This window comes from Siniperca chuatsi, linkage group LG18 (assembly GCF_020085105.1).
Source record: "Siniperca chuatsi isolate FFG_IHB_CAS linkage group LG18, ASM2008510v1, whole genome shotgun sequence".
NCBI classification, from domain to species: Eukaryota; Metazoa; Chordata; class Actinopteri; order Centrarchiformes; family Sinipercidae; genus Siniperca; species Siniperca chuatsi.
The window spans coordinates 3732960-3749263 of record NC_058059.1 but is presented as its reverse complement, the minus strand read 5'-3'; the positions used below and the strand labels follow the sequence as shown (position 1 = coordinate 3749263).

Here is a 16304-nt window from a genome sequence, read left to right as displayed (position 1 = left end):
TTTATCAGATCTGAGGCCACTCTGTGTTAAAGGTATGAACCTAGGAGGCAAGCAATTCACTAATACCTTTATTAAAAATGGTTTATCACCAGAATATTATCCTTATTAGCTGAACATAACTATGTTCTACATTACACAAAGACATAGAGCCAAGGAAAATAAGAGAACAACATGTCCTCTCATCTAGCTTTAAAATCTTGTATGTAATTTATCCATTTAATGAATTCTTAAAATATTTAATTGCTATAATAACACCTGTGGATTCTGTGAGAAAGATAGTATTAAGACTACATCTAAGGGTATAATGCTGCACCAACTGAATGTAATACAATCTGGAGTATTTATGAAGGAGAAACATTTGGATTTTTGTGGTAAATACTTTTATTATATTGGGTATTCCTAGATGTAAATACAACAAACAAATGGAAGAATGAACTAAATGTACTGCAGTACTGAAGGACAAAAATGCCAGAAAACGTATTTCTTTCACTGCACTTATTTATCTTGATTGAGAAGGACTGATTTCACGGATGAGCATTTGTGTATCTTTTTTTGCTTGTTTATTTGTTTCTTGTCTTGTTTTGTTCTGTTAAGTGTGAACGTACTATGAAAATGAAGCGTCTTAAACATTTGTACTTGAATTTTGCAAAATAAAGTGGGAAAAAAAATACTTTATACATGTGTGCTACAGTGAATGTATTTAGGATGTTTTTTTTTTTAAAAATAGGTCAACAGAAATTATACTTTGATGTCAGCCTGAATAAAAATCTGGACATTGTAGTTTTTTTTCTATTCTTATGTGCAAAACTTCTCAAACTCTGTCAAGTTGCAAGAGGACTGAGTAACCTGGTTCCTTGAGAGTATGTAAACGCACTGAGTGAGTAAACAGCAGTTTCCAAGTCCCGCCACAAATTCTGGATTGGACTGAGGTCTTAAATAACATTAAATAACAATAAACGACCTGTCGCTGTTGCCGTTGCTACTGGTGTAGCAATGTCAGGTGGAGGCTTTAGCTTCATACGCTCCATCAGTCCTTCTTACGCTCCATCAGTCTATATGACCACTAAATTGGACATCATTAACATCACTGCAATACTTGAAATAATTATGGAATATTCTCTGTTTAATACTCCGGTGCAATATACTCTGTTTTCAGTTTAATTTATTGATATTTATTCATACTTCTATTACTGCTGTGCAATATCAACCGTCTCATAATCATCTTAATAAGCTACACTTAACTTGACAGTACATGCACTATTACTTATTACTTATTATTACATTGTATTATTATACCGTACATATTTATCATCAACTGGTAAATCCACTTTGTACTTAATTTATCTTAGCTGTATTATAGTGTATTATATTTTGATTTGCTTAGTACTTCTATTCCTGTGTGCACTGACGTGACAGTGAGCTGCTGTAACGAAAGAGTTTCCCCTCGGGGATCAATAAAGTATTTCTGATTCTGATTCTGACTTCTGAGACTGTTGGCCTTTAGACCGGTGCCCTTCACATTGCCGGTCCTAAGGAGGTCTTTCAACTGAATCTGCTAAAAACAAGAAAATGTATGAACAAAAACTAAAGATCATCTTACTTGCTGGGTTGTAGAGGGCTGTGCAACATCCTGAAAATCAACATCAAATAGACCAATATCATTTGGGCAAATGCCACTTTCACTCAGGGCAGCGAGAAGTAAATCCTGTCCAGGATCCATCTGCAAGACAAATGTATATGTCCTTCTGTTAACGTCTTTCATGTAAATGAAAACAATGATGAAACTAAAATAAAAAATGTTTAGAGATGAAACAATTAGTGGATTAATCGATTAGCTGATCAGAAAATACATCTGAATTAACACATGTAGTGCAAATTTTCGTGCGCATTTGGACATTAGTGTGAAGGCTCAAAAAGTTCAACTGCTGTCTCATCAAACAATATACTTTGCCTCAGAGGCTTCTACGTGTGTGTGTGTGTGTGTGTGTGTGTGTGTGTGTGTGTGTGTGTGTGTGTGTGTGTGTGTGTGGGAGAGAGAAAACACACAAAATCACATGGCAACCAAAAGGAAACAGAATATGTGGTCACTGTTCGACGGATGAGGCTGAGACAGAGATGCACTTCCTCCTACAATGTACAACATTCACAGAAAGAAGGAACGTTTACTTTAACAAGTTCAACTCTGTAATCTCAGATTTCAAAGAGCTAAATGAGCTCTCAAAATTAAAAAAATACTCCTAGGAGAAGGAGACAGGTCAGATCCTGCTGCCCAATATGTATCAACATGCCACAACCTGAGGGAACACACACACACACACACACACACACACATTCATAAAAACAAAATGTTGCAGTGTTTATGTAGTTTTCACTTTTTGTATTTGTATTTTAACTGCAAGTCTACAATTTATTATTATTATTATTATTATTATTATTATTATTATTATTACACATGCTTTGGCAATGTTAACGTCTGTTTCCCATTCCAATAAAGCCCAGTTGAATTGAATTGAGAGAGAGAGCAAATGCTTGTGTTTGACGTTTTATATTTAATCCTGGAAAACGTTTAAACGGTTAACTGGAGCATAATTTCTGCCGGGAAGAGTACAGAGTTCAAATTGCGCGTCACTTTGTGTGCTCTGTCCTCCAAGACTCTGTTTGGAAATGGAAGGAATATATTAATAAAGGGGACTGCAGAAGCTAAAATAAAATAGTTTAATGGTAGAATAGTGAGATCTGGGTAGGTGACAATAGGCTGCAGACAATAAGGTGAAACTGTTGATGCAAATATTATCTAACCTCTAGCTTTTCACTCACTTTCTTTTTAAAAAAATGTTATTTGTACTTTCTCTTGCGTCTCACAGTCTGCTACTCTCTAGTAAATCATTTTTTATGGGTTTGTTGACCTGCTAAATTTCATAAAAAGAAAGATTTTTTGCATGAGTTTTTTTTTTTATTAGAGTTTGCAGTTTGAAACATGATCAGAATCAGCTTTATTGGCCAAGTATGTGCTCCACCTCAACCAACTACAGCAGTAAAATCCTGCTTTTACATTCATGCATGAGTAATAATAATCTAATGATATAATGTAGAATAGCTTAACAGTCACAGGGGACATTTTACTGCACCAAGTGCTTTTACTTTTAGTACATTTTCCTGATTATACTTAACATACTTTTACTTGATAACAATTCACTTGTAATAGAGTATTTTTACTGTGTGGTAGTAGCACTTTTACTAAAATCAGAATCAGAATCAGAAATACTTTATTGATCCCCGAAGGGAAACTCTTCGTTACAGCAGCTCGCCTTTACGTCAGTGCACACAGGAGAAAGTACTAGCAAAAAATATAAAACAATACACTATAAACACTATAAAAACAGGTCAGAAAATAAATTAAGTACCAGGTGGGTATAAGTATAAAATAAAATAAGTGTGAAGTACCAAGTGGGTTTACCGGTTGATGACGATAATACGGTATAATAATACAATGTAATAATGTAAGTAATAAGTAGCAGTGCAACAGCAGTAATGGAGGTATGAATAATACATAGGAAAAACTAAATATTGCACAATTATTTCAAGTATGGCAGAGATGTAATGATCAATGTCCAGTTTAGTGACCTAGGGTCATACAAAATAATCTGAATACTTCCTCCACCACTGTCTATATATAATATATAATATTAATATATTATTATAATAATATCAATATAATAATATTAATATATTAATATTATATATATAATAAAGTAGAGTGGGTGGATAAAACGTAGTGCCGCTGTCGGCCTGCAGGGGGCGACATTGCCTCGTCGCTTCTCTTCCATTTACATGGAGAAAAATGGCGGACAGGAGCTGCGGAGGCTGCATCCGTTGAGCTGCTGGCAGTTTAAACACAACAGAAGGACACACAGTCACCGTGGAGGGGACCGGCGTGTAGGGAGGGCACTGCCGTATGAGCAGGGCAAGGTTTTATCTCCGAACTGGCAGAAAACTTCGTCTGTTTTCCCCCTCTCGAAACGAGAGGCTATAGCTGAGCGAGGAGCCACGAAAACAAGTCGGACATGAACGGGGTAACGTTTAAGTTTGCTTGTTAGGGCATCACCAAACACCGGTTAAGTAGCGTAAGCGAAAGCTAGCTTGAGTGGGTTGTCACTTTATTTGAGAATGATACTAGCGTGTTTCAAAGTTAATAATTCAATCCGCCGGTATCTTTATAATGTAAATTAGGGAAGTTACAGTAGCTACAAATGACAGCCTTTTTTTTGTTGTTGAGTGCTTTGCTAACATTAGCTAGTTGCCTGCTAGCTGAGGGACATAGCTGTGTTTCTGACATTATACGAGACCAACGAACACAAGGGTTTCGTCTTTTTAATGGGGTTTTAAAAGCCGCTGTTGAAGTATATTATAGTATGAGAGGATTTGACTAGTAGAGCCAAGAGGCCTGTCTGTGCCTTGACTGTGGATTTAAAGGGACTGATGTGGGTGTGGAGCCAGCATGGTGCCCTCCTCAGGGCCCCACCCATACCACTGGTGGAAAGTGACTAAGTGCTGTACCTAAGTATAGTTTTAAGGTACTTGTACTTTACTTTAGTGTATCTACTTTATGTTACTATATACTAATACTCCACTACATTTCAGAGGCAAAATTTGTACTTTTTGCTTCTCTACATTTATTTGACAGCCAGTTACTTTTTTAGATTGGGATTTCACATTTTAAAAATTATGAATTATAAAATACAATGCATTGTTAAATAATTAACCAGTAGTTTACAAGTTTGTGGTCCCTCACAAAGAAAGCAGTGGGGCCCCTTTGTTGGGTTTCAGATGAGTTGTTAGCAGATGGTTTCAAATAAGTCAAGTTATCCAATATCTCACAAAAACGGCACATATTTGAGAAAAGTCCAAAAAAAGTTAATACAAATTTAGAGTTTGTTTTTTTTTTCTCGTTTTTTCTGCTCCATTAATCATCTAGGCTGTTAACCAGGACCGAGAGGTTCGATCACGTCACACCTGTTTCAGCCTCTTTACATTGGCTTCCTGTTTGTTTTAGGATTGATTTTAAGATCTTATTGATTACTTTCAAGGCTCTTCATGGCCTGGCTCCAGACTATATTTTAGACATTTCAATCCCTTATCACGTAGTCTGAGATCTTCGGGCAGGGCTCTCCTGTCTGTTCCTGAGTCCAGGATGAAAACTAAGGGGGACGGAGCTTTTGCCATCAGGGCCCCGAGGCTCTGGATCAACTTGCCCGAAGAAATGAGGTTGTCTGAGTCAGTGTCTTCGTTTAAGTCTCTTCTCAAAACGCATTTTTATCTGAAAGCAGATCCTGATTTTACCTAAACTGTCTGTTTATATTATTGTTTATTTTATGTATTTTATCATTCACAGTGGTCTTTTATTTCTCTCTCTGTGAAGCACTTTGTACTTTGTTTTGATAAGTGCTCTATAAATAAAGTTTCTATAAGTAAAGTTTTTATTATTATTATTATTATTATTAATCTTACGACCCCTCAGAGTTATCTTGTGACCATTTGGAGAGCCGTGACCCCTAGGTTGGGAACCACTGGACTAAACTAGCTAACTGTATATTAAGCAGTTAAAACTATCAACCTGCTATTGCAGTAAAATGCTGCTTACACACTGATTCAACAGTTAACGATCTAATAATATAAATCATAATAATATATCAGTCATAGGGGCCATTTTTCTGCATAATGAGTACTTTTACATTTAATACTTTAAGTACATTTTGCTGAAGATGTGTCTGTTTTTATTTGCGTAATTTAAAGCCTATTCATAGTTTCAGAAAATGCGTCACAAGTGAGGAAAAGTAACTGTGTATGAGTTTTTATTTACCCTCTTAAGTCAGTTACTGCTTTGTTTCAGTGGGGGATAGGCCTTCTGGCTAAAGGTGCGGTTACCTCTGCCGTCCAAAAAAACACCTTACAGGATGCCCTGTGGAGTTTTCTTATAAAACAAATACAGTTTCTGTTTTACATTCAGTTTTACTCACCTAAAGGTGTTGTCTGTAACCTTGAGAGCTGAAACAACTGATTAAAAGTTCGACAGAAACTTAGTAGGCAGCTATTCTGATTAATCGTTCAGTCATGAGAATTTCCTGCTTTTCTTTGTCGTATATGACAGTAAAGTGAATATCTTTGGGTTTTAGTTTTTTGTATCTGTTAGTCAGATAAAACAAACATTTTGAAGACATCACATCATAACCGCCTTCAGCACAGCATTGGCTAAATGACTTGTCGGGCACCCTCCACCTTGAAAGAATCACATTTTCTCTAAAGGATCAATTTGAGGCCAATTTGCTCCCCCTTCATTAGTTTTCAGGAAGAAGTCCATACCATTTCTAGTGTTAACTCTATCAGACAGTTCTTATTCTTTTTCTTTCTTAATTTATTTAATTCATGTACATTTCTTGATTATATGTTTGTTTTGTTAGCTTGTACACTCTTCACTATGTTAGTTATGCATTCTCGTGGGTTCACCATGTTCTGTTGTACGTTGTATTTATTTTCTGAAGCTTACAGCTGTACCAACTTTGTGAACGCTAACAGAGCGTCAATAAAAATACACATGGCAGGAACATAGATTAAATACATTTTCTCTCTGCATTCACAGGAGATTGTATGCAGTAGCCGTTCAGTCACTGTCTTAACCTCCAATAAGTCCGTTTCACCACTTCACGATGAAAAGACGATCAAGCTGACACAGGAGGGAAGGTGCTCTCCAAAATGCTGCCAGCAAATTGATGCTCCGAGGCAGAGCGAGGGTGAGTATCTATGCTGCAGCTTGATCTCCAGCTGAGGAGAGCAGTTTTTAGTGTGTAAACACTCCACAGGAGAGCAAATAGACCACCATTTATTTTTATATTTCAGTAGATTATGTAATAGAAGGCAGTGAGAAGAATTAGGAACACAAGATTTGACTGAACACTGGGATAATATCCGTTTTGTTTCATTCACTCTTTCCACCCAGACTGGAGAATCAAGAACAAGCCAATGGACTCAAAGCCTGATTTCACAGAGATGGAGAGCTACACCCAGTTTTCACCCTGCTGGTCAGATGAACAGCTGTTGCCTCCGCAGCTCCACTGCACTCAGACCTGCCTTCGTTCCTCTACCGAACTCCCCCTGCCTCTCAGCAACGGCTTATCTCACACTCCCTTCCACGCCAACAACAGCAGCGCTCTCCACGGCCACCAGAGGAGAGCAGTCCGCCTCAAGGTCAAAGGGAAGAAATCCACACTAAGAATGTAAGCACGGCCTGCCTATTGATGCATTTTTAAAGGAAGAAATCTCATCAAACACCATGATGGTGCGATAGTTATTCATATAGTTAATAATAGTTGTTGTTGCGTTGTCTTTTTCCACTACAGCGCAGGGGGGAAAAACTCCCAAAACCGAAAAGTTACGGACTACTATCCGATAAGACGAAGCTCAAGAAAAAGTATAACAGAGCTTAAGGTAAGATGAATTTACTTACGTTATATACTACAACATATTATATGTATTGGTTGTCAGTATTACCATATTGGTTAGGGTAGCTGTTAAAAATATATTTAGACCAGATATTACCGTATTGGCATGAATATAAGACAATATTTTTTTCTGTAAAATACATTTGAAGAAGTGGGGTCGGATGTATTATAGTCGAGCCCTAAACAACAGCAGACAACGTTTGTGAATGTGAGCGAGTACCGGACCCTGTGTTACAGAGTGATCCTGTTACATTATATATAGAGTGCTGCATTAAGGGTAGTGTGTATCCTTAACGTTGCTAGGCTAGCAAGTTTCTTCTAGTCTGTTTATAGTGTGTCTTTCAGAGTTAGCTTACCGATCTTTAGTTTCTGACAGATTGTATAATGTGCTTTGCTGCCACGGAGGAAATCAATTCCTGACAAGTGAAAACAAGTCGAAAGCATCTCTCGTCTTTACTGCAGAAACAGGAACGTAGTTGTGTCAAAGTCTGTACCTCTGTTGATTTGTTTTAACCCAATCTTACCCTCAAAAATGCTAACTGCCAGAGAAAATCATTCTGACTGCTCCAAGAGCCTGACAGGTGAGAATGTGACTGATAAACGAAATTAAGAATTTTGTGATTTTCATGTTTCACTTTTGCGAGAGAAAAGGCAAAGCTACAAGGATTTGAGGACTTAATCTGATCCTTGGACTAATAGTATCTTGGGGGAAACTTTCCCAACTAGTCTGATAAAGAGTTTATCATCTTCAAACAGTTTTTTTTTTTTTCTAAAAACAGGTGTTGGAAAAGGGGTCATGTAATAATCCAGGTCATTTTATATTTAGGCCAATACCATACTCTGATTCTGCTTCCGATGTTTTGGATGTGTTTGTCTGCGTGAGAGAGAGATCCAATCCAATACCATCTCATGTTCCTTTTTGTTCCCAGTGTGAAGAAAAGAAGCTCATAGACGATCTCATCACAAAGGGAATAGAGGAAGGAATGGAGGTAGGGATGGGACGATATACGGTTTTTATCGCAAATCGCGATTAAAAAAACAGTCAAGATAAGTTGATCGTGGTGAATTTCCATTATCGCGATAATCGTGAATGTCCTCACATGAGTGACTTGAAAAAGCTGTGTAGCTCGCTAACGAACAGTCCTATATTGATTTCCTAATTTTATTTTAAAATTTGCCACAAGCCGCATCTTTCCAGCCATTCCAGGCAGGGGACCTTATGATTTAAGATGACCTTGTTTAAGATTGTTTGATTGTTTTTCACTAAAAAGATGTTTGTCCTCTCTGTGATACAATAAAAATATTTTGTTTCTTAACAAAATGTAAGGTAAAGTAATTCCAGTATGTTTTTAGTGCCATTTTAAGAGTTTTAAGCATATTTCGATGATTATCTGGATAGTATCGTGAATCGGACTTATTTTGGCCAGGATAATCGTGACATGACATTTTCTTATCGTCCCATGCCTAAATGGAGGTAGATATAATCTCTAACATCTGAAGGGTAACACACACCAGTGGTTCCTTTACGTGCGTCCAAAAACCTGCATTCATTGCATGCTATGTAAACCCACACACGGGTGACGACACGTCAGGATAGGATGTCATTCTTTGAAATGGGTTTTGTCTATCTAAAGTATCTGCACAGTATTTCGGTCAACATGTGCCTTTGAACCCATTATATTTGTGTGAAATCCTTAATATCTCCAGTAGCAATTAACATGTGAAATTGACAACAATCTAACGTATTTATTATATGTAATAGAGATCATAGGGATTAAATAACTGGAAATGTGTCATGATGGAAAATCTCTCATACTTTTTCGTAGGTGCAGCATATAGAAGGAAAGGGGAGAGCAGTGTTTGCCACTCGGTGTTTCCAGAAAGGCGAGTATGTGGTGGAGTACCACGGAGACCTGCTGCAGATCACTGATGCCAAAAAGAGGGAGGCCGAATACGCTCAAAACCCTGCCACTGGCTGCTACATGTACTACTTCCAGTATCTCTGCAAAACCTACTGGTATGATAAACCAGGTTATTTCCACTTTTTATACATTATCACAACATTTAAACATGCTGCCAATATATTACTGTACAACATACTCTAGCTGAGATGTTGCAGACAAAGATTTTGCACTTAAATCTTGTCACTTGCCTTCAGCTGGTAAATGTTGACAGTTCATACCAAAGAATTCTGTCAGTCTGACAATTACAAAACCTCTAAAATAGAAACTGATTTTGCACCAGAGACCTTTATCATTTCGGTTCATACTTATACCTATCAAATATTATGGCTAATATTGGTCAGACGGTTAAAAAATGCCCTCTGAAAGTTATTACAAAATCACCAGAAATGTGCAGGTTGTATTGAGTTTTTGAAGCAGTTTGATGTCACGTTACCTAACAAGTAAACTAACCAAAAGCCACCAACAACTTTGACGTGAGAAAGTAAAAGTATCATGAAAAGCTTCTGCCATATTTATAGTTTGAAGTATAGTTTTCAAGAAGATGCTGATTTTATGTCATTTGAATTAATTAATAGAAGCTGTTGAACATTTTCTAGTATAAAGACTGATGCTGATGTTTTGTGTTTTTTTTTTTTTGTTCCAACAGTGTGGACGCCACAAAAGAGTCTGGTCGAATGGGTAGGTTGATAAATCACAGTAAAAATGGAAACTGCCAAACCAAACTCCACGACATCAACGGTGTCCCTCACCTCATCCTCGTTGCCTCTCGAGACATTGACGAGGGTGAGGAGTTGCTGTATGACTATGGAGACCGCAGCAAAGCCTCCATCGCAGCTCACCCGTGGCTCAAATATTGATCGAGGGGTCCTCAAAAAAAAAAAAAAAAAAAAAAAAAAAAAAGAAAAGGGAAACGTACAGTAACACTTGTGTTTCTCATTAGCTAGTGTACAAAATGCCTTAGAAACAGAATGTGTACCCTTTTTGTTCCAATATTGAGGAAATGGGATGGGGGTTATGTGTTCAGGTGGGGTTTTGGGGTCCGTCTGCCTTGTCAGATGACATCCGTACTTTTTATTTATGTGTATATGAAATGGTTGTTTTGCAGCACATTTATTTTGTACATTTTGTATTACCTATAGACCAGTGCTTCTACAGCATGCAGGTGGTAGTTAATGCTCTGCATTTTTATACTGCTTTTTCTTAATTAGTAGTTAGCAATACTTATATTTATGGCCCCAGAGCCCTTTTTGGATCAGCAAGAACTACGAGATGCAAATTACAAACCCTTTTTAAAAAAAAAAAAAAAAAAAATTCTGTTCAAGTGGAATTTGATTTCAGCCATCAAAACTCACACAATCTACCATCGTTTAGTGGAAGTGTAATAGTTTACCAAACTCATGGTAAGTTGGCATTTTTGTGTCTTGATTGCAAAAATGCATGATTTAACACTGGAGTATTTGACTTTTTGAAGTGTAAAATAACGTAGTGTTGAACATACAGACTTAACGGATTACATAGGAATACAGAAATTGGTCAAATTAATAATTTTTCCTCTGTTTTCATTTTTTTTTTTTTTTTAGTTTTTAGCCTATATTGTATTTTTTAATATTTAAGATACATTTGAATCATGTAGTAAATGTTCAAATAATTCAAAAGTTTTCTGCAAATACCTACAGTATGTTCTGTTATGTCTGTTTAAATACAAATTAAATACAATATATGAAAGTTTGGTAGGTTAATATCTAATAATATAATATAAATAGACTCGAGAATTAGAAGACAGTTTCAGTTTTTCCATAACCTCGACTGGCTCACATGATTATCTAGTCAGCTGTCAAGTCTCCCTTTTAATTTCACTTAAATATAAATTCTTCGACTCACGACACTGTCTATATTACTGCACTTTGTAAATTTATTTATTGGCTTGCTGTTGCAAATCCAAGGGTGGTTTATGGGAATAGTTTTCACTTTCTTACAAAGACTTAGATGAGAAGATTGATTTCACTCTCGTCTCTACGTTGAATATCAAAGCTAATCAGAGCCTTCAACCTGCCAAATCGTCTTTTTTTTTTCTGACAGCTTAAACTTAAAGGGACAGTTCACCCCAAAATCAAAAATACGTATTTCTCCTCTTACCTGTAGAGCTGTTTATCCATCTAGATTGTTTTGGTGTGAGATGCAGAGTTTTGGAGATATCGGCCGCAGAGATGTCTGTATTTTTTGAATATAATGGGACTATATGGCACTCGGCTTGTGGAGCTCAAAGTGCCAAAAACTGCATTTATATAGCTCAGCAACAACATCTCTTTCCAGAAATCATGACCCGGTTAATCAAGATAATCCACAGACCTTGTTGTGAGCAGTTTCATGTAGGAACTATCTGTAGAAAGAAAATAGTTCCTAAAAAAAAAAAAAAAAAAATCCAAATCATCTCGTCTGTTTTATTGGTACAAGTCTGAGCAAATGCAAAACCACGGCCAAAAGAATTGTACATTTAATGTAACAAGTCTAAATTTCTATGAAGAGATGTAAAAATTTAACAAGGCTTTTATCACAAAACTATGACCAAATAATAATTTGAATTGGAAAAATTGTAATGAACTGAAAATGTAGTTTGTTTTTTTCGGTCATTGCATGTCAGTCCTCCCAAACTCAGTGTCATGTCAGCATCAGTCATATTGTCATTGGAGGAGAGGAGATGCAGATTCATTGTAATGTAGCCAAGCTTTTTATCGGGGGGGGGGGAACAAAATTACCAAAATTATCATAAGCTGCCCAACAATGTTAAATAAATAGTAGCTCAGTCAGTCTGACAGCAGTAGCTTTAAGGCAGGTTTTGTTACCTTTGGACAGAGCCAGGGTAGCTGCTTCCCGTGTTTCCAGTCTTTATGCTAAGCTAAGCTAATAGCCTGCTGGTTGTTAGCTTCATATCTGAAGCAGGTGGAAACAGCTAGCCTGGCTCTGTCCAAAGGTAAGAAAATCTGCCTGTCAGCACATCTGAAGCTCACTAATTATCACGTTATGTCTGATTTGTTTAATCCGTTAAAAAACCGAAATGTAAAAGTTGCAGTCATACGGGGGTTATGTGTCGGACTGTTTCTTGGCTGGTGTTCAGGCAACAAGCGGAGTCTTTATGCTAAGCTAAAGCTAACTGTCTCCCGGCTGTAGCTTCATATTTACTGTACAGACATGAGAGTGGTAACAATCTTCATGACAAGACTGTGAAAATGTGTGTATTTCCCAAAATGTCGAACTAACCAAAAGGAAAAACAAACAGGTTAAAACATCCGTCTTGCATTTGTCATGTACACTTTATGTTTATGCACATGCGCATACAAAACCAGCCTCTCCAACACGTCCGACGCGTGTTGGTGTACCTCGTCCAGCAGATTTGGTGAACTGTTACACTCCTACTGTATATTGTAGATCTTTGCAGGTTTTCTACACATCTGTTCTGCCCGCTCACAAAACATATATTGTCATATTGTTCACACCCGGATGTTCCATCTAAAGTATTTAACAGCTGAACTGCCAACAGGTCATTTTTTACTTTATATTTTAGTAGCTTTTTCAAATGTGTTTTGTAGCCAGAAGGTCAAATTTACCTCAAAGAGTTCTGGCAGTGCTCCAATCGAATCCCTCTCCCATTTATCTTATTTATCTTGATTTGTGTTAGATTTATCCGTATCTAGAAAATCACTGAGATACAAATTATTTTTCTTTTAGCTAATTGGTAACAAGCATATACAATATTTTTTAAAGAAAATTCCAATTCTGCGCGTTACGATTTCTTTTTCATACAAATGACATAAATCACAGTGGCAGTATTTTAGCTTGAATAATCACACTACTTTGGTCAAATCACTAACTACAAATTAATATACCGCAGAAAAATGGCCGCATGCAGTGCAGCAGTTGTAATTTTGAACATTGCTGGATAACACAGTGGACAGGTAACAGTTGAATCCTGCTCTATTTTGCCACCTGGAAGTGTTCAAATCAGAATAATAAACCATAAGTTTTAAAGCATAATGCTGGTGATATTCTATATTTTTGTTACTGTCAACAAATCCCATGAAAAGACCAAAACCAACAATGTGTTAAGTGTGTCTCTGCCCTGTCTGTGGCTCTCAGCTCCAAGCCCATGGGTTCCTACTGAAGACATGAATCTTTAAAAACAGGCCATAAATATATAGTTTCAGTAATCTCCTAAAACAGCTGCTCATTGTAGTTTTTAATCAAACAAACAGGAGGAAATAGTGCATTTGTTGGGGACTACTTTCAGCGGCGGATGAATCCACATGTGGTGCTGTAGTGAGTGTTTGGGGCAGCAGGACGGTGTGTGTGGGACTGAGTCAGAATAAACTACAGTGTGTGTGTTCGTGGTGATGAAGCAACATGTCACACAGTGCAACAGAGCGGCTCACTGATGTGATTTTAATAGTTTTTGGACAACAGTGGAGCTCTGTGGCTCAGAGGAGGAAGATCCATCAGGCTTTGGTCTTCTTATGGGATTTGTTGATGGTACAGAAAATTTAAAACATCACTTATCCTTTAAATAACATTTTTTAATTTAAATAGTCTATTTTACAGGCTAAAATACAATTTAAAATATGTAAAATTACTTATTCAACAAAGTCATTGTTTGAATCCAGTGGTTCAGTACTAGCATGATGAATTCAAGTGTGTTTGTGCTGGCACTAATCTGTGTCTCCCAATGAAGTAGGAATTAAAAACGAATGTCTTATCAGTGTACACATGACATGCAGCATCACTTTTTCTCATTCATTTTGTTGTATAGCACTTTATCTTCTTATAGGTGCTGTTTGTATTATTGCTAGTATTCTCTAAAATTATAATAGGAGTTTGGTAACGTTTTTTTGGGGGCTCCGACTTAAAGGAATAGTTTGACGTTTTGGGAAACATGCCTATTTGCTTTCTTGAGTTAGATGAGAAGCTCGAGACCACTCTCATATCTTTCTGTTAAATATGTAGCTACAGCTACAAGATGGTATGGTTAGCTTAGCATAAAGACTGGAAACGGGTAAACAGCTAGCATGACTCTGTTCAAAGGTAACAAAGATTAACATGTTATATCTCGTGTTAATTACTGAGCAAATAATTTGTCTTTAGGGGTGTTGGTAGGTGGATTTTTAAAAACTTTGGATAGAGCCAGGCTAGCTGTTTCCAGTCTTTATGCTAAGCTAAGCTAATTACCTTCTGACTGTAGCTTCAAATTCAACCGGCACAAACGAGAGTGGTATCGATCTTCTCATCTCTCTCTCGGCAAGAAAGCGAATAAGCGTATTTCCCAAAATGTCGGACTGTTCCTTTTAAGCCTTTTGAATTAAATTTTTTACTTATTTGTAGCAGGTTTGTTTCCAAATTATGCTATAACAAAAAATAGACCTGGCTGTTGTACCAAATGTTATCCATCCTCTCTTGATACATGTCTGTGGCTGTTTAGGTTGTACAGGAGATTTTCCATAAAAGTGTTCGAAATTCATCAAAGGACGACAAGTTTCCAAAAGTATTCAGTATATTATTGAAATCCAGGATTATTTAAATTCCCTGTTTTAATTTAATTCTGATACCATGTAAAAAGTCTCATCAGTGTTAATACAAAGAGCCCAGTCATACTGTATGTATCCGAGAAGGTAAGTTTCAGGAAATCCACTGTGTAATACATAGACATTTTGACCTTCCTTCCTCCCTGCCGCCTCTAACAGTAGCATCGTGTCACAAGTGTGAAATGTTTTCAGATGAGCCTTTCTTAAACAAATATGTTACATTTGGGATTATTCCATTCTTTATGTATAACTAATGCAATAATACCTGAGGGGCAAAACTGACCTGTTGGCCATTTTAGGACATAATAGATCTTTGCTGTTGTAGCGTTGAATAAATCTTAATGCTGGGGTTTAGGCATCGATGAATAAAGATGTAATATGCAAGTAACAGGAGTGGGCATCTGATTTGTTCTTATATAAAATTATTGCAAGACTGAAACTTGTTTTTTTCCCCTCAATTCCAGATCACAATGTATTTCAAGCATCGTTTCATTTTGTTATTTTTGTAGGTAAGGGATAGTTAGCGGGCTAAAACATGCTAACTTATTATACACGGTATTTACAGTTGTTTAAAGAAAATAGTGAAGCCCAGTTTCTTTCAGCCAGTGCGTGAATAAAAGATGTCTATAGTGGATCTGAAGGACATAATTGCTGCAGTGTTGTTGAGTTTTCACGAATTTGCACGTTCTTACACGCAATAATTCAGTCACTTCTCTTCAGCTTGCAAAGACCACAGCAGCCAGGACGTTAAAATGTGTTAAATGACGACACCGTATCACTTTAATTTCACATTGATCTTCAGTCAATTTAAAAAATGGATTTGAATGATTTTAAAGGGACACTACGCAGATCAGTGAAAACTGTTTTATAATGTCCTCTGTGGCTCTGAGGGAGCTTTCTAAAGCTTGAAAAAAAAAAAAGCTTTGGAAAGTGAGATAACTCCGATGACGTCATCAGGGTACCCACAACATTGTGCTTGAGGTTAGGGTAAACTATTTTGTTATGGTTATATTTAAGTTTTGGTCATTCTTTAAAAAAAGTACTAAGGATTCACATTGTTTTTGTACAATATAGAAAAGTTTAGGTGCAGTATTTTTCATTGTTGTAGGTTAAAATCTGTAAGATCACGCTCACGGTGCACCATCATTACAATACAACATTAGTCCATAATTAATCATGATGGATGTAATTTCTTTTCAACTGTACATGTGCACAGTTTTCTGAGTTTATTTTTAGCATGATGACCTAAACACCTGAAGCACCTGTCCGCTCAG

At 36.8% G+C, this 16304-nt stretch overlaps 1 protein-coding gene across 1 annotated transcript; it reads left to right on the top strand.

Annotated features, from left to right (window-relative positions):
* Nucleotides 1-3801: 3801 nt before the first annotated feature.
* On the top strand, nt 3802-11522 carry kmt5aa (lysine methyltransferase 5Aa). The gene is made up of 7 exons (XM_044173483.1): nt 3802-4073; nt 6638-6788; nt 6995-7271; nt 7395-7482; nt 8426-8485; nt 9323-9513; nt 10107-11522. The coding sequence occupies exons 1-7, from the start codon at nt 4065-4067 to the stop codon at nt 10315-10317; spliced, it is 987 nt and encodes a 328-aa protein (XP_044029418.1). The 5' UTR covers nt 3802-4064; the 3' UTR covers nt 10318-11522.
* The last annotated feature ends 4782 nt before the right edge of the window (nt 11523-16304 follow it).